This window comes from Rhinolophus ferrumequinum, chromosome 11 (assembly GCF_004115265.2).
Source record: "Rhinolophus ferrumequinum isolate MPI-CBG mRhiFer1 chromosome 11, mRhiFer1_v1.p, whole genome shotgun sequence".
NCBI classification, from domain to species: domain Eukaryota; kingdom Metazoa; phylum Chordata; class Mammalia; order Chiroptera; family Rhinolophidae; genus Rhinolophus; species Rhinolophus ferrumequinum.
This window is the reverse complement of record NC_046294.1, coordinates 8,167,201-8,188,376: the sequence shown is the minus strand read 5'-3', so window position 1 is coordinate 8,188,376 and position 21,176 is coordinate 8,167,201. Positions and strand designations below refer to the sequence as shown.

Genomic DNA, 21,176 nt, shown 5'->3' with positions numbered 1-21,176 from the left:
ACAGCCATGGATTCTGGAAAGAGTCGTGGATCTGAGGCAGACTTCTCAAGGTCTGTAACCTTGAGCAAGTCCCAACTGCTGAGGCTGTTCCCCATCTCTAAAGTGTCCAAGGAGCACATAATAGACTTGTTGTCTCCTGAGATGCTTCTATTGGGCCCAGCTCAGGTGTCTAATCTGTCTCCCAAACATAAACAGGCAGGAACAGTGCTAAAAAGGGCCTTGATATTAAAGCAGTTGCTGAGGCTGGCCTTGGGGATCCATGAAGCAGCACTCTGCAAATACACCAAAGTTAGGTGGTAAGATAAGCGGGGATATGTCTTGTCCTGGCCTCCACCAACTCCCAGAATTCCTTGAGTAAAAGGAGAGTGGTGTAAGAGTTGGGAAATAGAGGAAGAAGCATCTACACACACACACACACACACACCCCTGCTATGGAGGCGTGCCATCCAGAGAACCAGCTCATCCCAACTGCTTTGAATGAATCTGGGCCAAGATGGTGCTCAGCATCACAGGAGCTGGGGAACAGTTTGGGTCCCACAAGAAAGCTTGCTGGAGCAGGCAGCCTGTCCAGGCTGCATATCTCATGAAGCTGTTCCCAGAGCAAGCCCCATCTGTACTTTCTTTATTGTCCTTTGTCCTTTTATTTTCCCAATCGAAGACACCCCTCCCACACACACCCCATAGCAGAGAACAGCCAAACCAGGAGGAGCTGAAGAAAACAGCTTTTTATTTGTTACTATAAGAACCAATTACAGAATCCGAGGTTAAAAAAACGGACAAAAGATCTTTATTTCTGAGAATTGGCGTACAAAAGGCGGAGGGGACATGGGGAGGGAAGGAAAGAGCGAGTACAGGCTGGGGTTGATGCCAGCTTAGGGGCCTCAAACTCCTTAGTTTCCTAAGGACACCCAGGAAGAGAACCCCCCAATTAGGAAAAAGAAAAAAAGACATAGCAGTCATGGCAGGTGCACACCCCCCTCCCCCAACCAGGTACCACCACCTGATGTTTACTCTTCCCCTCCCCCATCCCCTTTCACAAAGGGAGGCAAAATTTTTAAAAAATTAAAAAACCCTCCCCCTAAAACTGTCCAAGACAACCGTGGGTCCTACCCACCAAAAGAGGCTAGGATCCCACAATGGGCTAAGTTCCTGCAGTCGGCCTTCCATCACCAGGCTTGGAAAAGCATGGGAAGGGGACAAGCCGTGAAGTGGTAACACCAGAGGGCGCCCAACCCCTCCAGAGACAAACACTTGCTCCCTCCCTCTCTCCTCAGTCCCTTTGATACTAGAGGGATGGGAACTTGGGTGCCCTGGACATCCACTCTCTAGTTTTCAGCCCACCTCCCTTCCCCATAGATGCTCAATCCTCCAGGACAATGGGCTCATTGGTGCTGGCAGGATGTGAGGGTGCAGGTAGAGGGACTGGGGGCCGCACTGCAATCAGAGGTGGCTTCACCTTCAGGGGCAAGTTGGGCCTGCGGGCTGCCCGGCGCATTTCCAGGTGGGTCAGAGCTTTCCGCAGGGCCCTGGCCAGGAAGAGAAGAAGGAAATCAAGCAGGCTAAGCTCCTCAAGGTGAAACCCCACATTCCACACTGCAGTTCTTCTGGCCCAATCTTTTCCGGCATCCCCATCCTGCACCCAGTCTTCCTGGATCTGGGCTTACTCAAATACTCCTATTTCCTATACCCACCAAGCTGCACTGTCAACCTCAGCCCCTCCCACGATGGGCTCCCTACCTGGTATCTTTTGTGGCCACAAACACAACTGGATTGGGGGCATCAGCTGGGTTTAGTTTCTGTCGCTTGGCTGCTGGCTGTGAGCCTGAGCGAATCCCTGAGGCCAGAGGCCTTCCATTGGCAGAAAAGGGGACCGCTGCCCCTGCCATCTGGAAAAGGGTGGGACAACACGAGATGGCACTCTCAGACTCCTATCAGAAATGAAAGCCCACCCAACTCCCCTTGGCCCACTCCAGTCTGTCAACTCACAGTCTCATAGGCCCGTTTCACCATAATGCCCCCCAGTCCCCGGTTCTGGGTCAGCTGGTTTCTGTTGATTGGTGTCTTGGTGCCCCGAGGTGTTTTTGGTTTCAGAGGTGCCTGGGCCACTGCCAGAAAAAAAAGAAAAGTTAGAGAACTTTCACACTTTCTTTTCTCTATGCAGTTTTTCTGGGCATCCCCAAAAGTAGTGATGACGGAAGAGGAATGACAAGCAGGGGGGTGGGGGTACTGACCACCCACACAGCACACAGTTGAAAATCCAAGTATAGTTTTTGAATCCACAAAAACTAAAAAAGGTATTTCAAAAACCACACAGGAATGTGATCTTGTCAAATTAGTATTGTCACACTGGATAGCTTCTGAGAAAACATTATTAACCTACAAAAGTACCATTTGTTAGGCTAAATCTCTTAGGGCTGAATGGAAAAGAAAAAAGCAGGGGAGAGATTTTGATCCTCAAAGGACTGAGAGACTGATAGCACCCTAACTGGTTCCCCATCCCATACCCACCCTGTACCCTGTACCCACCATCTGGTCCCCCATCCCATACCCAGATCTTTGACGATAGTTGCCAGGGGCAGCCGCACCAGAGGGTGAATCTTCAGTGGGGTCTTGGCAGCCTTAGGAAGTCGAATGGAGCCTGGAGAACAAAGATGAAAGCTCTTCAAGGGGCTTCACTGTTCAGGCCTCTTCTGGGGCCAGGAGCCATGTCTAATTTCTTAACAAACCCCTGTGGCCTACTATCCCTACTGTAGTAAACATCCAGAGGGAACACTGGTCTCTCGCCAGTCCAACCCCAACCCTGCCACTAGCCCCAGCACTCCTGTGCTTACACTCTGCCTTGATGGCATTGGCATTGATAGGGGCATAGGGTCGTCGGGCAGCCCTCCTCGGCTGTAAGAGGTCCCTACACATGCGTCTGGCAAGACGGGTCAGCTTCGTGGTCTGGAGCAGGAATGTTTGCCTGTTCTTAGCCAGCAGCTTGGCCCGGTTGGCGCTGGTTGTATAGGGGGAGAGACTTTGGGCCTCAGGTCTGGATAGATGACCCCTTGAGTGTGGCTCCTGGAAGGACATGGGAAAAGGGGGAAATATAGATGGACACTGAGGCTCCCTTCTTTCTTCCATTCTCTGCAGAGGGCAATTTTCCCGACTGATCTCTTTATGGCCATCCCTACCTACCTGACTCCCAAACCACAATCCAACACCCCCCACCCCACACACACACACACACACACACCCACACACCCCACCCACACACCCCACCCCCAAACCATCACGATACATGCAGTTGGGTGTTCAGGTCTTTACCTAAAGTTCACAGTCAATATGGTCAATACTGCTCTCCCCTTCCTGCCCCCATCAGTCCTTACTGTTGTGCCCCGAGCAGCCCCCTCAAGCTGGGTTGGGGTCTTCAATCCCCCGTACTTCTTCCAGTAGATCCAACAGGAAGCACAGAGGCGGCACTGCATGTTGGGTGGGCCCCAGGCGTACCACTGGGCAGACTGTGTGGCTATAAGAGCACCGAGAGGAAGGGGAGGTCAGGGGAAAACATACCATTTGAGCCCCTCGGGTTCCCAGGCCAGAGCAGACTTCTCACCCACCCCCAACATCCCCGTCCTCCCTGGAACTCACTGTGGCAGCTCTCGCAAGTTAGCCCCTTCTGGAATCCAGCTCCATTCATGCCAGGTTTTGAGCCCACAGAGATGATCTGGTTAGGATTTGGTTTGGTGCTGAGAGGGGCAGGACGGAGAAGGAAAGAATTCAGGACAAAGAATCCATTTCCACTCCTCTCTAATAATTTGACCCTGTCTCCTGCCCACCCCTAATCACTGAGGAAAAAGCACACGTTGGAGAAAGAAAAGGAAAATATGCCAGGCTCTCCTACCCATCACACTTACTAGGTGGGGATGTAGACCTGTTTCAGTTTGCTGTCTGCTTCAGCAGCTTTCAATCTCTTCTGCAGGAAAGAAAGAGAAGGATCAGAGCATCTTAGCAGTAGGATGTCATCAACTTCAAAGGCAGAGGTGAGTAGGTGGCCTGTGGTCCAGCCTCCCCAGCCCAAACCATACCTGCTGAATATAGCGGTCTGTGGTTTTCCACATGTAATAAAACTGGACTATGCTCGCAAGTGACTTCCAGGGTAGCTAAGGGGGTCAGAGGGTAGAAGGATGAGCTAGCATCTGGCCCCAGGACCTGGTTCCCCGACCTGTCATCTCTTCTATCTCTCCTCCTAGCCCCATCCACTTACAAAGTCCTGGCGAATATCATTGAAGTCCTTCCCGTACTTCTCCAGGGCCTCCTCAAACAGCATGGCCTCCGAGGCAGACCATTCCTCCATCTCATCCCGACACAGCACTGGCCCCCCCTGGGGCACCAGCGTTGACATGGCCTTCGCCAGGTCATAGCCGTTTCTTTGTAATGTATCCATTGCGTGAAACTACAGGGAAAGTGGGAAACTGCTGATGACCTGAAACCCTCAGCACGCTCCCCTGCTTTTACTCTCTCAATGCACCCACTTGCTCAGACACACCCTCCTCTCCTTTCCCCAGGCTCTGCAGATCCCCACAAAGCCCAGCCTGCCCGACTTCCCACCAACTTCTGCTCACCAGGGTGATATCCCGGGAGGCAGCGGCTGCACTCATGTGCAGGCTTGGCTGCCGAATGGAACTGCTACAATCTAGGGCTCTCGCAAAGGTCCCCACCGCTCTAGGAGAAAAGTTAAGAAGTCAGGAGGGCAAGAGGAAAGCGCAAGTGGGCTAAGGGAATAAGCCTGATGAGAAAAAAAGAAAAACACCCAAGCCAACAACAAAAAAATAATGCCCACCTCTAAGAGCAGGACTCAGAATGATGTCCACACCTCCCCCAGCCCATCTTCCCCAACCACCCGCCCCTCACCGGGCCACCACGAGAAACTGATCAATCTGCCGGTCTGTGAGAGGGTTGTCTGGATCCCAGACTTTCATCTCCATCTTCTGCTGGTTCCGGTTATCAGATTCTCCTGGGGCGATGGCATCATGGGGAGAGGGAAAGGAGAATAACAGGTGTCTTGAAGTTCACAACAGCACCTTGGTCCTCATCTCCCGAGTGGACTCTATCAGCCACCTCAACTCTCAGGCTTCTCTTCCCAACTGTGCCCACTTGCCCCTTCCAGGTTCCTGAGGTCTCATTTTGTCAGGGTCACAGCACAGAGCCACGCAGACTGCACTGCACGACACCAGCGCACACGACTCACAGAGACTACGATGTCAGATAACCCAGGAGCCACACAGCCTGTGCCATTGCTTACCGTCTGCCAGGCGATCTGGGATCTCAGCTTGGTATTTGCAACCAACTCGGATCTCCCCCTGATCAGCTAGAAGTGTCTTCTGTACAGGGTCAAACACCAGTGAGTAAAAAAAGCAGTCCTGGAGACGGGAAGAGAGGAGGTAAGCAGGGCAGCAGTCCTCACAGGCATGGGGCAGTGGGGTACACCCCGAGTTCCCAAGACAGGCAGTCTGTCAACCTATACCTCATCGCACTCCTCCTTTCCTCTTGCCTTTGGGGGCAATGCCCACTCCCCTCCCTTTTCTCCCAATACCTCTTGCTCACCTCCTTTTCCAGGTACTGGCTCAAGATATCAGTCTCATTCAAGAGGGTCACACTGCATTTTCCCCTACAGGAGAGGGACCAGAAGACCTTGGGTGAGCTCCTCATGCCCTCTCCCCAGCATCCCCAGTACACTACCCCTCCTTTCCATCTTCTAAATAAGGGCCTGCTGGCCACAGTGGCCCCAATTGTCCCATACCGTATGTGGGTGGCTGGTAACGACTCAAACTGCCGAGAAAGGAAAAGCTCCCGGTGCTTCAGTTGATGTCGCTGCTGCTCCGACACCCCTGGCTGCTTTGATTCCTCTTCAAACTCCCCTGAGAGATTCAGGAGGAAGAAACCAAGTCAGAAACTAATCCAGAAAGAAGCCACCTCAGACACTCTAGCCCAAGGAGAATACTTCCTGTCTCAGCTGTTTCTCCCACTCTCCCCAGGCATCTGCCTTCCATCCCCTCACCCCCTCAGATTTCACGCTTAGCCCTCTGCCCCATCAGAGATGCTCCCAATTCTCCAGCACTAATGTTCTTAGGAAGAGCTGCTGAGAATATGAAGAATGCCACAGAAATCCATCCCAAACACAGGTGCCAATGCTCAGACACCATTCATAAAGCACAAATCTGCCCACACCAGGCCCAGCAAGAATATCACACTGGTCTCTTTCTTGCTAAACCAGCCTGAGATCCAGAAACTCAGTAAGATTAAAAAACACATCACACAAAGTTGTGTTTACCAGTTCCTCTTTTCAGAGCTCAGGAGACTCTTTGCTCTTAAACATCACAGGCAACCCTAACTATTCCTCACTTTCTACTTGGCTAATAATAGTTTGTGGGGCTTTCAAGGACAGCACCTCTCAAGCCAGTACCAATACCTTCCTCCCCAAGTAAGTGCAACTTGCCCTGAAACCTTGGTGGAAAGGGTTAACCTGGCTGGGCACCAACCAAAGTGGGAAGGGGCAAAAGAGCCACAGGCCCAGGCTCATTGGTGCATTGTTCCCAACCTCAGGGGGGGCGGGGTGGGGGGGGGAGGCCAGCAGGCTCCACCCCTCGCCTGTGTGCTCCGGAAACCCTGTGCTAAGAGGAGGGGACCACACCTCCCACACCCCCCCACACCCCTTCTGATTGGACAAGGCCAAGGTCAGCCCCTGCCAGATGGGCCTGGAAACCCCAAAGGGCCAGAGAACTTGGTAGGCCCGGCTCCTCCTTAACCCCTTCATGCCCACAACAGCCAGGAAGAAGGAAAATAATTTAGGAAGGAGGAAGAAGAAGGGGAAAGTCAAAGCAGGAAAGGAACAGGACACTAAAGAAAAGTGAAGGAGATATATTTTTTGAAAGAACGTGAAAGCATAAAGAGAAGGAAGACGACTACAGGAAAAGAGAAAGATATAAAATGGAGTAGAGGGGAAAACAGGAGAGGTGAGAAAGAGGAAGAAGTGCAAGAAAACTTTCCTCACTTCCTATTCTGTCCCGTCAATGTAGTCTCACCACCTGGTGATCACAATATAAGCCTGCTTCCCTGTTGTGCAGGCTTCTAAGTACAATCTCATCCTCTTCACCTTGACCTTCGGCCATGACCCATTGTCCCAACATACCCAAACTGTCCCCCAAGGGTCCTGCGTCTCTAAAGCTCCTCCTCATGCCCTATTTAAATACTATCATCTCTTTACCCACACCATTCACCTAGACACACTTACACACAAGACACATTCTGGCTCTCCTTATCATGGTCTCTTCGCGCTGCTTCCATCCAACGGTTAAAAACAGGCCTCCCTCCACAGAACAGGCATTTCCCACCCCCAAGCTCACACCCCTACCTAGGGCATGCAACCAGGAGAAACACCTGCAGGGACATGCCCAGGCCTCAGCTCACCGGGAAGGGGCGGAAGGGGAGCCGAGGGTAGGGTGGGGGTACAAAGACACTCACTGGCATTACTATCGGCCAGGCTGTTGAGGCTACCAGAAATATCCCTTCGCCGGAAAAGGCACACAACCTTTGCCTCCACATTTCCATTTGCAGTCTAGGGGGAGGGGGGAAAATGGCAGTGAAAACTGGTCATTTGAAAATAAAAATGCACAAAGAAGAGACTAACAACAATAAGTTTCTAAGGGATGTAGAAAACACCCAGAAATTAGGAATGAGACTTACATTTAAGCACAGACTTCCAAATCTCTTTCTTTAGCCCACAAGAGATAGAACACTAAAGTTCCCACTAAGCTCTAATAGCCAGCCTTTCCTGAATACATTGAATGAATGAATGAATGAATGAATGAATGAATGAATATGAATAGGTACTTAGGATAGGTTTCTCTCCCCACCCTCCCCCTCCACCTGAAGTTAGAGACCTAAGAAAAAAGAGATCACTTTGGGGAAGCGGGGTTGGCGGATGGATTCTGTTCCACTCACCTTGTTGAGCTCCTCAATCCGTCTAACCAGGTAAGGATTGCTGGAGGAGTTCTCAAAATAGACGTAATCTGTAGGAGGCGGTGAGGAATAACCGAAAAAATCAGGAGAAGACGGGAGAGCCAAAGTACTAGGGTAGGAGGAGACCAAAGCAGGCCTGGGAGGACCAAAAGTAGGTAAGGGTCCAGGTAGAGAGGACGCTGAAATGTGTAAGTGGAGAGACTAAGAGAAAACAAGGGATGCCCCTACCCCTGGCCACCTAGTTCTAAAGTCAGACCCTTCGTTCAAAAGCGAGCCTTCAGAAAGAACCAAGAAGCAGGGGGCTCCCCTGCAGTACCACCTCAGCGATGGGGTTGCACTCTAGGCTCAGGGAAGGGAGCAATTATTGTTCACTCTAGCGCAAGGCCCCCCCTCCTTTGTGAACCGAGGCGCACATAACGCCTGGGGAGAAGAAACCTCCCGGTGGCTCCCCCGCAAGAGGCAAAGCGGTCGCCCGGGCCCGTCGCGCCCCTTGCCTGCCTGTCAGCTCCTTTGGAACCACTTTCCCAAGCCCCGCTTCCCGACCCGGGGGACCCCAGACACAACCCTGAGAGTGCCGTCGGGGCTGCCCCCAGCCTCTCCGCGAGCCTCGGCGCCGGGTCGCGTCGCCGTCCCAGCACCCTCGCTCCCCGTGCCCCCGGTTCCGGTTCCGGTCCACTCTCGGAACCACGCCGCCGGGGGCCGAGGCGCTCTCGCCCAGGGCCCCGCAGCCCCCGCGCCCAGTACTCACCTCCCACCCGGTACATGTTGGCCGCCATGGCCGTTCCCGCCGCCGCCTCTGGCCGCACAAAGGGGTCCGGGAGGCTCGGGGGGGTAGGGCTCGGCTCGAGACGAAGCCCGGAGCGCGGGGCTGGCGCTTCGCGGAAGTCTCGGTCAAGCCCGCGCAGCCGGCACCTCCGCTGCCTCAGCCGTCGCGGTTCATCTCGGTCAGCGCTGTCGCCGCCGCTGCTACTGCCTCACACCGGGGACGCCGAGGCCGGCGCCGGTCCGCTCGGCTTCTTCCGGAACGAGCTCGGCTCCCGCCGGCCCAGAGCCAGGCTCCGGAGTCTCCCGCCCTCGCAGAGCCCCACCAGACTTCGGGCCCTGCCGGCCGCGGGGAAGGCTGACCCTGCCCGCCTCGGGGCTCGCCTCCTTCCGGAATACCTTCGGTCGACCGGGAGAACAAGGCCCGGCGCTCGACTCAGGTCGGAGAGCGAGACCCCACAGATCGGCCACTTCCGGAAGCAGTTCGGCTCCCTCCGGCCAACCGGGGCCCCGCGCTCGGTTATTTCCGTTGCAGCTCCGCCCCTCCTCCGACGCCGAGAAGAGTTGGGCTTAACTCTCTCCTCGCGGGAGCCATGCCGCTCCTCCTGCGGCCCCGAAAGACTCGCATGCCTGCGCTTCGCGGGCTTATTTGCAAGTGGCTTTGCCTGTCATTTGCATGAATGGTCTACGCTCCCTCACCCTTTCCGCGCTTCTCTTTTCCTTAATCCCCACCCCCACAGGGCCCCGGAGGCGCCCAGCCGCGCCCCACAAAAGGACTGGGAGGCGACTTTGCTTTTTGGTTTATTGCCCCTCAGCAGGCTGCGGGAATCAGGGTCCAGGCTGGGGCAGCCCGGCTCAGCCAGCGGGTCTATACAGTGTGTGCAGGGGTGCCGTTGTCCCCCTCCAGGGAAATGCGCGATCGGGAATGTCTCCAAGTCGAAGAAAGGGTCGGCTCCTGGTCCAGGGGTGTCGCGTGGGGCGGGGCCACGCCGCGGGACTGGTGGGCCCGGTCTGGCAGCGATCAGACGTCCAGAGAGGAGGCGGGGGACAGGGAGGGGGTTCGAGAGGGCGTAACAAGCGCCGGCCCCGCGCCCCCGGCGCCCAGCACTCGCCACTGAAAGATGCTGGCGTCTTTGCCACCCAGCGAGATGAGGTGCGAGTCGTCGTGAGTGAATCGAACGCTGGTCACGTGGCTGCCGTGGCCGCCGTACACAAGGCTTGGCGCCTGGGTTGGGGGAAAGGTCGAGTTGCGGGAGCTGCGCAGCCCCGGGCCCTGCTCGCCCGCCCAGCCCCAGAGGCCCCGGGAGGCCTCACCTTGGCGCGAGCGCACGGGTACTGGAAGAGGTGCACTTTGCAGAAGTCGTCAGCCACAGCCACCACGCGCTCGTTGTGGGAGCGGCACAGGGAGTTGATGTCGGTGCCATCCGAGCCGTCCGGCCACACGCCTAGCACAGTGGCTGGCCTCAGCCCGGCCTCCTCCCCGCCTCCACCCACAGCCCAGAGCTGTACCCTTTCTTGCGCTCCGGCGGCAGCGGCCACCCACCGGCTGCGTTCCTGGCAATCCTTCCCGAGGGAGGGCCCGAGGGGCCTCCTGGACTGGATCTGCCAGTATCATGATGCCCACCCCTCCACACACGCCCAGCATTCCGAGCCCGGGGCAGGCTCCACCTGTCCCCCCCCCATCCCTCCTGCAGGGTTCCACAACCCTGCGTCCCTGCTCACCGTAAACATGGAAGCCCAGCACGCAGGTGTAGGTGGCCCACTCCCGATCTCGGCTCTCATAGCGATTCCTCAGCAGCTTGCAGCCTCCAGCCACATCCCCTGGAGAGACGGAGCCCACTGTGCTCAGCCCTCACCCTGCCCTCGGTGGGGAAGATGCCATGCCGTGAAGGCCAGATTGGAAAGACTGGCTTGAGGCAGTGGCATGTGATCTACTCACCTTAGTAGCCCTCAGCCCAGGCAAAACCCAGCCCCGTTTGCTTCCTGAGTTCTCACGGAAGTTCTCCTAACAGCTTCTCATCAGTTATTCCTCCCTAGATAAGGCAATCCCTCCACACCTGCCCTGAGAAACTTTTTCAAAACAGCCTTTTCTCAGTGCATTTTTCAACTCCCTCAAATCCTTGTGGGAACAAGAAAAACATGGTGTAAAACAGTATGTGTGGCTTTTTTTCAAATCACAAAATTTTTCCTATATGTAAAATTCTGACTCCAATCCCATCTCCACCTCCCCATCTAAAAGCTCCTCTGCGTGGAGCTCCCTACATAGGCTTCTTCATCCCCTCCCTACCAGGAGGAACACACACACACACACACACACACACACACACACACACACACAGAACCCACCCCAATTACCTTCTCCCCGTGCCCATTCTATTGCCACTCACAGTAAAGGATCTCATAGTCCCCAGAATTGGACATGATGAAGTTCCCATCCTTGGACCAGTCAAGGTGAGTGATAAAGCTGGAGTGACCCTGGAGCAAAGGTTAAGAGGCTAAATATGGAGCTCCCATTTCCCATCCCCGGACCTCCCTTAATGCACTGGACCCTTTGAGGAGTTTACTTGCTATGGCAATGTCCCACCCTCCACCCCAGTTTCCTCACCACACAGCGGCCAAAGCGGCTGGACTTGGCACCATCACTGGAAACGCTATAGATGTAGATCATGTTGTCATGGGAACCGATGGCCAGGTACAACCCATCTACAAAGACAGTCACTCAGACAGGAAAGGGCCAGGGAACGGTCTGGGTCCGGGGTGGGGATGGCTCCCACCTGGGCTGTACCGGACCACTGAGAGCTGCTCATTGCCATCGGTGAAGTCAGACACGATCTCTCTGGTCTCTGTGTCCAAAACCAACCACCTGGAAGGGAGGGGAGCGGGAAGCAGGTGTGCTGGGCAGCATGGGGGCTGGCAAGTTGGAGAGACTCAGACACACCCCCAGAAAGGCTATGAGGTAGACAAAGAAGTAGGCACTGCATTGATATGCTGGGAAATGAGAAAAGGCGAAGGGCAGATAAAAGCTGAAGGGTTTCTGCTAAAGGAATACAGGGCTGGACTACAAGAGCCTTATGGAGTCCGTAAGCCTGTCACTTCCCTGTGTTAGTCTCCCCACGCCTCCCATCCCTGCTGCTTCTCTATCCTGAGCTGCCACCTCCTCCACTCCCCAGCTTGGAGGGGAGAGTGGTGGGGAAGGTGTGATGACAGATGACACAGGAGAGCAGGGGGGCCCAGGTTGCAGGAAGAAGCAGTGAGGAACAGGAAGGTGCAGTTGGGGCTCCTGAGCAGGTAGTGATGACTCTCCTTCACACCCCCTCCCATTACCAGAAACCCTCCCCATACCTCGTGCTTTCCCCTCCCAGGAGTCCTGACTCCCTCTCACCTCCCAGTGTTCAGTCCTACAGCCACAGCTGCCCCACTGGGGTGGAAGTCTGCACAGAGACCAGTCTCCTGCGAGAGGAGAGAAGGTGAATTCAAGAAGATGCCTTTCTGGGGAGGGAACCAAGACAGACACCTTGATAGGTGTCTTGGTAGGGTCAAAGCCTCCTCCTCCCAAGGAGGAGGCAGGAGGAGAGGGACGGTAGACCTGGGGTGGAGGCAGGATGTCACTGGAGCCTAAACGGCGGGTGATACTCAAACATTTAACAGCCAGAACTGAGGCCCCCAGCTAGGCCGGAGATGAACCGTCAGTTGCTGGATCAAGAGAAGGTCTGGGGCGTTGGGGCCCATTGGAGGCATCGGCATGGAAGAATGAACATTCTAGTAGCGTACAGCCATATACCAGTATCCACTGGCTGCCCCTGGGGAGCAGAATGGAAGGGGATATTGAGGAAAGAACCTCAAGCCACGGGAGTCATGGTGGATGTGGCACTGGGGGTCCAGGGACACAGGGCTCTACCTTGAGGTCAATACTCCAGGCCAGCGCGTGGCCCTCCCCATCCCACAGGCAGAGCTGCCGGTCATGGCCGCAAGTGAGGAAGCGGTTCTGGAAGGGATGTGTGCACAGTCCCCAGAGCTCGTCCGTGTGGCCCTGCAGCAGAACATATGCTGTCACCTCTGCCCCGCCCCAACAGCTCTTCCCGCCTCCTCCCTAAGCCTCTGGCTCCCCAACCTGGATCACAGGGGAGAATCCCTGGGCCAGATCTCCCCTCAGCAACGCGTTCTTCGTAGTTCCCACCAGCAGCTCAGAGCCCAGCCCCTCAGCAATGGCCCGCACAGCCCCAAAGTGTTCAGGAATCTAGAGTGGTGGCAGAAAGTCAGGGGCCCACTGGCCCTTCGTCATCCCCCTCCCTCCCTCAACCCAGTCCAGGCCTCACCTCAGTCTCCTGGAGGGCCACCAACCCAGGCCCCCACTGTACCAGCCGGCGGTCCCGCCCACCACCACTCAGCACGGTCCCATCCCGCCGGAGACACAGGGCGAAAATGGAACCTTCGTGAGCATGGGCCTGGGCCACAATCCCGTAAGTCTCTGTTGGCAAAGTCCTGGGTGGGTTAGGCTCTTGGGGTGCAGGGAAGTGGGGAACGGGAGCAGTCTAGTCTGTCATAATAAAGTAATAACTGCCAGCATCTGAGTGCCTACTGAATACCATCTCTGATCCCTGGCTATTATTCTCCCTAGTTTACAGACTGGACAACTGGGACTCAAAGAAGTGGGATAACTTCCTAAAGGAGAGACAGCTAGTGGCAACACTGGGATTTGAACACAGGATCTGGCTGACACCAAAACCTCCGCCCTTTACCCCTTGCCATGCTGCTCCCTACCCTTCTAGACTGGCCCCCCAGAGGGCTCTGCTGGGGTCCACAGAGAACTATCAACTCACAGCAAAAAAAAAAAAAAATGGGTAATCCTCTGTTCCCACAGACACTCTGGGGTACTAGACTTCCCAGATGCCACCCACAGCCACATACCTTTGGCCCCACCCCTGCCTGGGGTCTTGCAATCTGAGACGCTCCGCCCCCAGGTGAGAATGTTCCCCTCTGAGTCCCCAGTGAGAATGTCTCCATCCGGGAGGAACACAAAGCAAGGGATAAACTTGGGTTTCTTGTATTTCTAGGCGAGAGGCAAGCAGAGAGCAGAGGGAAGAGCAAAGACCAAAAGTCACGGGACAGTTGGGAGTTTGGTAGCATTAGGGTCCTCAGACCAATACTTCCATCTCCACTCTGCCCTCCCTGACCACCCTGCACACATCCACACCTCACCCCAAAGACACCCTGTTTCCGGGTGAGGGCCCCGTTCCCAGGAACCCCTGCTCCACCACTCCAGTTCCAGAAGTGGACATGGGATTTCCCGCTGGTGACAATGCAGCTGCTGTCACGAGGGCTGAAGCCAACAGCCAGGACGGAGTCATTTGTGCTCTGAAGGGAAGATACTAGATTCAGCCACCCCAAGCCCTGAGCACCCTCACTCTACTTGACTCTCTTCATGTGCATCCTGACAGCTGGTCTACAGAAGTCCAGAAACCCCTTCCTTCCAGACCCTCGTCCCCTAAGAGCACTACTCACAGTCCCTCCTGATGAGTCACCCCAGTGCCTCACACATTGCCTCCTGTGAGGTAAGAACTTCCGTAGTCCCCATTTCAGCCTCGGAGAAGCTGGGAGGCTGGTCCGAGGTGACCCAGCCAGAAAGGAAGTAAATGTGTGGCTAAGTCTGCACTCTCTGCATCCCAGTACTCCCACCTCTCCACCCTTGGTGCCCTGCAGGCCTCCTGGAGTCCTCACCTTAATCTCCGCCAGCTTGGTGCCCCGGCTGCAGTCCCACACAGACAGCATGTGTTCATTTGAATCATCCACCACACAAAGAAAAGCACCCTGATCCTAAGGACGGGGACACATATCGCAAGAGCTGAGTGTGGTCTAGAGGTCTAGGGATTCAAGGTCATTAGGCAAGGGGCGCCATCAGAGGTTGGGAGGGCAGGAGAAGTGGACACATGTCCCTTTCTCAGGAGAACTGGCTGGGCACGGATCAGGAAGGCCAGAACTTCTGAAGCTTCCCAATGAAGTGCAAGAAGGGGGTTCTCAGACAAGGAAGATGGGGGTCTACAGGCTTTGGGGCCAGCTTACCGCAACTGAAAAGGCCAGGGCCCCCACACCCCGCTCGAAGGCCCCCAGTCCAATCTCCTGCAGCTTCAGCAGCGTCTCTGAGTCCCAGACGTGAACCACAGGCTGCAGAGGCTGGAGTGGGAGGAGGAGGGGTCAGGGGCACGAAGGGAAGCTGGGCTGGAATTTCACCCTGTCCACCTGGGTTTGATTTTGGCCTTACCTTTCCATCCTTATCCACTCCAGCCGTCTGTCCTGAGGCTACACGAACACCATCAGGGTGAACGGCCAGGCTAAGTGGAGGAGAGCACACTCTATGGAAGGCGGTCAATCTCTCAAGACCACCCAGGACACCTTTTCTACGTCTGCAGAGCAGCAAGGCAGCGTCTCTCTCTGCTCCTCCACACCCACCCAGGCCCTCTTCCTGCCAAGCCCCCATCCCCTTGCCTAGAGCTGCCCACTCCCAGGCCCCAGGACCCTCACCATCGAACGCAGTCCGTGTGCCCCCGGTAATGTCTCTGGCCGCCACCTCCAGGACCCCCTGGGCCTCCCCCGGGCCGGTACAGCACCACCACACAGGCAATAAAGTAGACTACCTCCCCAGAACGCAGCACAAACAGATTAGAGCGGGAGTCCCGACCCCTGTACCCATAACTGGAATGGGGATCACGGTCAAGGAAAGGGTTATATGAAGGGCAGGATGAGGAAGAGGGGAGCAGGACAGAGCTTTTGGCTGGCAGTGCCACTGGCAGAGGATGGTAGGGGAGGATTCAGGTCTCCCTGTCCCCGCAAACCCAGGAGCAAACCATAAGGAGGGGGGGGCAGTTCCCAAGATGGGAAAGATGGTTCCCATGGGCCTGGAGGGGGCAGGATACACCCAGTCAAGGCTGAGGGTCTCCGGGGGTGGGCCGCTGGGCAGCTCCTCAAGGCTGCGGATGCCAGATGGGATGTACATTGTAATTGGGCGGCCGCGAAGGAACATCTTCACTGAGATGCCTTCTACAGAGAAAAGGGGGGGTGTCAACCACCACCCTGAAGCCTCCCTCCAAGAAAGCCAGAGCAGAACTCTACCCACCACACCTCACAGGTACCCCAAAGTAGCTCCTGGGGCTGTAGCCCAAACCCTAACTCTGTCATCCAAATTCTTTCTGATGCTTCTGTACTTACCCAAATTGTAATTGCTCCTCCGAGATCCAGGGCCCCCGGGGCTGGAGAGCGGGTCTTTCCCACAACGGCTGTGGGGAAGAGAAAAAAAGCATAGGGATTAGGGTCGGGTCCCAAGATATAAATGGGGAGCGGCAGGCCACAGAAAGGAGGTTACTCCAGAGACCACAGTCCCTCTGCAGGCTTTAGTTTGCATTCTGGGCATTTAGCTCCATTTAAGAAATGAGAAGATTGAGACTAAAGGGGCTGGGCACACGGCACATGGCCATAAAGCTTGTAAAAGGCAGTGCGGGATGACAGGGAGAAGCCATTTCCTCCAGACCACCAGGGCCCTGGCTATGGACTTTTTCATTTCCCCATCTACAAAATGGGACCAAAGCGAATCTGGAATGTACACCAGCCCTGACTTTCAGGGATCTTGAAGGTAAGAAAGTCCTTATCTCTCAAAAGAAAAGTGACAGAACAATTCCAGAGATCACTGTCATTAGATAATAATGTGATAATATCTCTTCGGAGAATAAAAGAGAGACCAAGGATTGGGCTAGAATGAATGCTCAGGTGTCCTGGGACCTGGGCACACTCTGACACAACTATGCTCAACCGCTAGGATATCCCCTTGCTCTCAACAAATAAAGCCTGGTAGATTGGTGGTGGTGGTGGGGGCGGGGGGTTGCGCTGACATTCTGAGGACAGTCAGTCACCCAGGAAAATCATGAGAGCTTTTGGAAAAGTCTCTGGAATCTTGGGAGGTATGTTGTGATATGGTGGAAAGGGTAAGGGAACTGGAGTCAGGAAGAGTTGGATTCAAATCCTGGCTCTAGCTGTGTGACCCCAGGCAAACAACTTACCCTCTCTGAGCCTGCTTCCTCACCTGGACAGTGAACAGCATGAGACCACCTACCCCCCAAGGATGTCGTGGGGACTGAATGAGATGGAGGAGGTCGAGGGTTTAGCACAGTGCCCGGTACACAGCAGGCGCCCCAGGAGTGCTTGTTCCTTTCTTCCTGTTGGGTGACGAGGTCCCCCCACCCCGCCCAGGGAAGCGAGTGAGGGATGAGGAAAGTCAAGAGCCTGAGCCTGGGGTGGGGCAGGTTGGGGGAGCCTCGCCCACCTCTCTGTGCTCCCTGACCGCAATAACAGGTTGGCCGAGGAAGCTGCCTTCCGGGAGAGTTTCTGTCGAGGCCTCTCTGAGGGGGATGAGGAGGAGGAAGAGTTTCTCCGTGCCCTGATAGGAGCATAAGGAGCAGGTAGAGGTCATTCCCTCTAATCATGCTCCCAAGTCCTCCACCCCTCCCAGCCCCTGCCACAGGACACTCACGTGTCAGAGCGCTGGGGGGGATGCACAAGCCTGAGGATCCCTGGGGAGCCAGTGCCCCCAGGGGAGCCAGTGCCACTGCTGCTGCTGCCCCCTCCTTCAGACTGGGTCCCACTAGGCTCTTCACTGCCTCCCTGCGGGTCTGGGGGCCCGTTGCTCAGGCCAGGGGGTCCAGGGGACGGCTCCATTTCCACCTCTGTCTCTGTCTGGGTGCCTCGGCTCACCAAGGAGAGGGTGCATGTGGGTGGAAGTCCTGGAGGGGCTGCAGGGCTGCTGGGGAGACAGTGAATCAACCTGATGCCCCTAGAGGCCTCAGGAAGGATGAAGATGAGGGCGTGACAACATGCATACCTGTCCCTTGTAGGAGCTGGCATGCCAGAGTCCTGCAGGGAGGTGGGGGATGCCTGCAACCGCAGCAGGCGAAGGGCTTCTGCGAGGGCGGCCTTTACCAGCTCCATCTCCTTCTCCTGCACCTGAAGCCGCTGACTCAGGGACTGCAGGGCCTCGTGAGAAGGGCCCTTGCCTGGGAAAGGGACAAGAAACACTCAGAATGTACCACCACCTGGGGAAATGGTTGAGGGGATTCTGTCTCCCCCCAGCTTCGCATTTGCCAATAGGACTGCCCCCTGCGAGCAGCACCAGGCTTGGAGGCTTGCCCGGAGGGGAGGAGACGGGTGGTAGAGGATCAAGGGCCTCCTTCTGGCAGGGCAAGCGAGGAAGCTGGCAAAGCTCCCTTCCTGCTGCCATCCCAGCCTCCGCAAAGACAGGGTGTACCATGGAGTACCAGGGGGAAAATATGGAGTACTGCCCAGGAACGTGGGAACCACAGTGGGAGGCGCAGTCCTGGTGAGGGACCACAGGGCCCCCCCTCCCCCGAGCTGCAGGGAAGGCAGAGAAACTGAGAAGGTGGCACCAGCAGAGAAGGGGGACACAAGAGTACAGTCATTATGAGGACTCAGAGGACCAGGTGAAGAAATCTATAATGACAGGAAAGGCACCAGTAGAGGCAGTCATAGTGAAGGTCTCCGGGGAACAGTGGGGGTCAGAAGTAAAAAGACCCGAAATACCAGCGGAAGGGGCCCAGAGTAACGTAGGGGGCAGGGAAACATCGAGGGGCCCGGAGTAACATCGGGGGTAGGATGACACTGGGGAAGTCCGAAATGACAGTAGGAGGACAGTAGGAACGACCTGAGAACAGTGGAGGATGCTCAGAGCCCCTGGGGCCGAGGAGCACGCGGGGACGCCAACAGACGGCCGTCGGGCATTGGCAGCGCTTGACCTACGGGCCGAGCGCTGCGGGAAGGGGCACGCCGCCCGCCCCGCCCCGTACTCACCGGGCCCCCCGGCCCCGTCCATCCGGCGCCCCGGCTTGCTCCGAGCGGCGGCGACGGAGGAGGCGTCTAAGCCGTGGGAGCCATGGCCAGGGAGACGGGAAGGGGAAGCACCCCGGGGCGCGGGCGCAAGGGTGCCGTGCCGCCCCCCGGGGGCGCTGTCGGACTCGGGGAAAGGGCCTGGAGGGGGCGCTGTGGGGGCGGGGGACGCAGGCTCCGGGGCCCGCCGGGGTCTCTGGTTCTCCCGGGGCAGCTCTTGGCTCCCGGGGGTGGGGTGGTGGGGCGGTCCGGGGCCCCAGAGCCGCTGCACAAACAGGCGCCGGACGCGGAGCCGCCAGGAAGCGCGGGAGGGGGGGGCGGGACGAGGGGGGGGCGGGTAGCCTGGTAACCCCTCCCTGTCCGGGCCTCACCGCTCAATACGGGGCGGGGCCAACCCGATGACCCCTTGGCCCCGGCCGGGCCTCCGCCCTCCAGGCTCTTCCCGGATCCCCGCCCCCGGACTCCCAGGGGACGCCAGAGGGACCGGGGCCCTGAGGTCTCCGCCCTCCAGCCCCTAGCCCCTCGGGGCAGAGCCGACCAGCTCCTTCCCTCTTCCGGGAGGGGCCCGGGGGCGGGGCTTTTCCTAAGGGGAAAGGCCGAGGCATCCTGAATTGGGGCGGGTAGGTGACAGGGTGGCCGGTTATTAAGGCTGAGGGTGGGAGGATTCCCAGGGTATTGGGGTCAGGGTGGCATTAGCCCAGCTCAAGCCTGGCGGGGCTGACTCGGCGTCCTGCCCCGGCCAACCCTCCCGATAGCTCTGCTCTCTCGTGAGCAGAGATGGGAGATGGCTCTTGTGCTACCCCTGGCGCTGCCCCTTCAGCCCCGCATCCGTCTGGCTCAGGGGCTCTGGCTCCTCTCCTGGCTACTGGCGGTGGCCAGTAGCCTCACCCTCCTCTGTAGCGGGCACCTCCTGGTCCAGCTTTGGCACCTTGGCACTTTCTTGGCTCCCTCCTGCCAGTTCACTGCCCTGCCCCAGGTTGCCCTGGCAGTGGGGGCGGTGGCTCTTGGCACAGGTCTGGTGGGTGCAGGAGCCAGCAGGGCCAGTTTAGATGCAGCTCAGTACCCGCCCTGGCGAAGGGTCCTGGGCCCACTGCTGGTGGCCGGCACTGCTGGAGGTGGGGGGCTCCTGGTCCTCGCCCTGGGGCTGGCCCTGGCCTTACCTGGGAGTCTGGACACTGGGCTGGAGGAGGGCCTGGGGGCTGCCATGGCTCACTACAAGGACACAGAGGTGCCCGGACACTGTCATGCCAAACAGCTGTTGGATGAGCTGCAGCTGAGGCACCACTGCTGCGGACGCCATGGGTACAAGGATTGGTTTGGGGTCCAGTGGGTCAGCAGCCGTTATCTGGATCCCGGTGACCAGGACGTGGTTGAGTGAGTGACTTGCTTCTCTCCTCCTCCTCCTCTTCCTCCTCCCTTGAAACCCCACCTCACCCAGACAGGCAATACATGGAGCATAGTGATTGAGAGAATGCGTTAACAGCTCTGCCGTTAGTTAGTTATGTGACCGGGCCTGTTACCAAACTGCTCTGGGCCCATTTCCTCATCTGTAGAATGGAGATAACAATAGCACTTATTTTACAGAGTTGCTGTGAAGACAAATGGATTATACACACCTGGCACAGAGTAAACCAATCAGTAAATGTTTTACTCTTATCAGGCCTCTATCTCCAGACACCCTAACACCCCTGCCCCTCCCTTTGCAGCCGGATCCAGAGCAATGTGGAAGGCCTATATCTGATTGATGGGGTCCCTTTCTCCTGCTGCAACCCCCACTCACCCAGGCCTTGCCTGCAAAGCCGGCTCTCAGAACCACATGCCCACCTCCTCTTCGATCCCCGGCAGCCCAACCTAAACCTCTGGGCCCAAGGATGCCACGGGGTGCTGCTGGGGCACCTGCAGGAGTTGGCGAGCACACTGGGCAGCATGCTGGTTGTCACCATCCTCCTGCAGGTGAGTCAGCAAAGTGAAGCCTCCCTCCATTGGGCCTCCTCACTGCCGCTAACCCTGGGGCCCCTGGAACCTCACTGCCCTCTTTCCCCTTGATTTCCCCACAGACTCTGGTGCTCCTGGGCCTGCGGTACCTGCAAACTGCACTGGAGGGGCTTGGAGGAGTCATCAATGGGGAAGGAGAGACGCAGGGCTATCTCTTACCTGGTGGGCTGAGAGACATGCTGAAGACAGCATGGCTACAGGGAGGGGTTGACCACAGGCCAGCACCTGAGGAGGGCCCTCCAGAAGAGGCATCTCCTAAGGAGGGTCTACCTGAGGCCTAGGGGCCTGGAGCTTGGGATGGGGAGGACGGGGCGGCGGGGGTGGGGGGGGCGGACAAGACTGGAAACCTCACAACTTATCAACACCTCACATGGTAGGGAAGGGGGGTCCCTGGGATTAGAGGGGTTAACGATAGTCAGTGAGCTGGACTGGGCACGAGGAAAAAACAGGGGTCCTAGGTCCTAGCCCTTGTGGCCAGAACCACCCAGGAACAGAAAGAAACAGGGTGATGGGAAAGTGATACAGGAACGACT

The 21,176-nt window shown here is 56.9% G+C and overlaps 3 protein-coding genes across 8 annotated transcripts; 1 reads left to right on the top strand and 2 right to left on the bottom strand.

Moving 5' to 3' along the window:
* Positions 1–710: 710 nt before the first annotated feature.
* On the bottom strand, positions 711–9,404 carry MTA2 (metastasis associated 1 family member 2). Its single transcript, XM_033119695.1, has 18 exons — positions 8,750–9,404; positions 7,984–8,051; positions 7,504–7,597; positions 5,783–5,900; positions 5,587–5,650; positions 5,285–5,402; positions 4,894–4,996; positions 4,605–4,704; positions 4,247–4,435; positions 4,068–4,142; positions 3,897–3,955; positions 3,631–3,728; positions 3,369–3,508; positions 2,832–3,060; positions 2,549–2,638; positions 1,987–2,105; positions 1,738–1,886; positions 711–1,526 (listed from the first exon to the last, which is right to left on the bottom strand). Exons 1-18 carry the CDS (start codon positions 8,775–8,777, stop codon positions 1,361–1,363), a joined length of 2,007 nt encoding a protein of 668 aa, XP_032975586.1. The 5' UTR covers positions 8,778–9,404; the 3' UTR covers positions 711–1,360.
* Positions 9,405–9,547: 143 nt separating this feature from the next.
* Positions 9,548–18,958, bottom strand: EML3 (EMAP like 3). Of its 6 annotated transcripts, none has more exons than XM_033119690.1 (22): positions 18,613–18,956; positions 17,630–17,801; positions 17,282–17,551; positions 17,075–17,188; positions 15,967–16,034; positions 15,675–15,798; positions 15,283–15,453; positions 15,023–15,092; positions 14,824–14,934; positions 14,482–14,577; positions 13,963–14,118; positions 13,672–13,813; positions 13,080–13,231; positions 12,875–13,000; positions 12,662–12,793; positions 12,146–12,213; positions 11,538–11,626; positions 11,369–11,466; positions 11,151–11,238; positions 10,486–10,584; positions 10,078–10,208; positions 9,548–9,988 (listed from the first exon to the last, which is right to left on the bottom strand). In XM_033119690.1, the coding sequence occupies exons 1-22, from the start codon at positions 18,632–18,634 to the stop codon at positions 9,785–9,787; spliced, it is 2,703 nt and encodes a 900-aa protein (XP_032975581.1). In that variant the 5' UTR covers positions 18,635–18,956; the 3' UTR covers positions 9,548–9,784. The 6 variants fall into 6 exon arrangements, with proteins under 6 accessions (XP_032975581.1, XP_032975582.1, XP_032975579.1 ...); XM_033119691.1 differs by having other exon boundaries at positions 9,549–9,988; positions 17,282–17,548; positions 18,613–18,955; XM_033119688.1 differs by having other exon boundaries at positions 9,626–9,988; positions 12,146–12,252; positions 18,613–18,957.
* Positions 18,959–19,274: 316 nt separating this feature from the next.
* Positions 19,275–20,935, top strand: ROM1 (retinal outer segment membrane protein 1). Its single transcript, XM_033119696.1, has 3 exons — positions 19,275–20,022; positions 20,355–20,601; positions 20,706–20,935. The coding sequence occupies exons 1-3, from the start codon at positions 19,433–19,435 to the stop codon at positions 20,922–20,924; spliced, it is 1,056 nt and encodes a 351-aa protein (XP_032975587.1). The 5' UTR covers positions 19,275–19,432; the 3' UTR covers positions 20,925–20,935.
* The last annotated feature ends 241 nt before the right edge of the window (positions 20,936–21,176 follow it).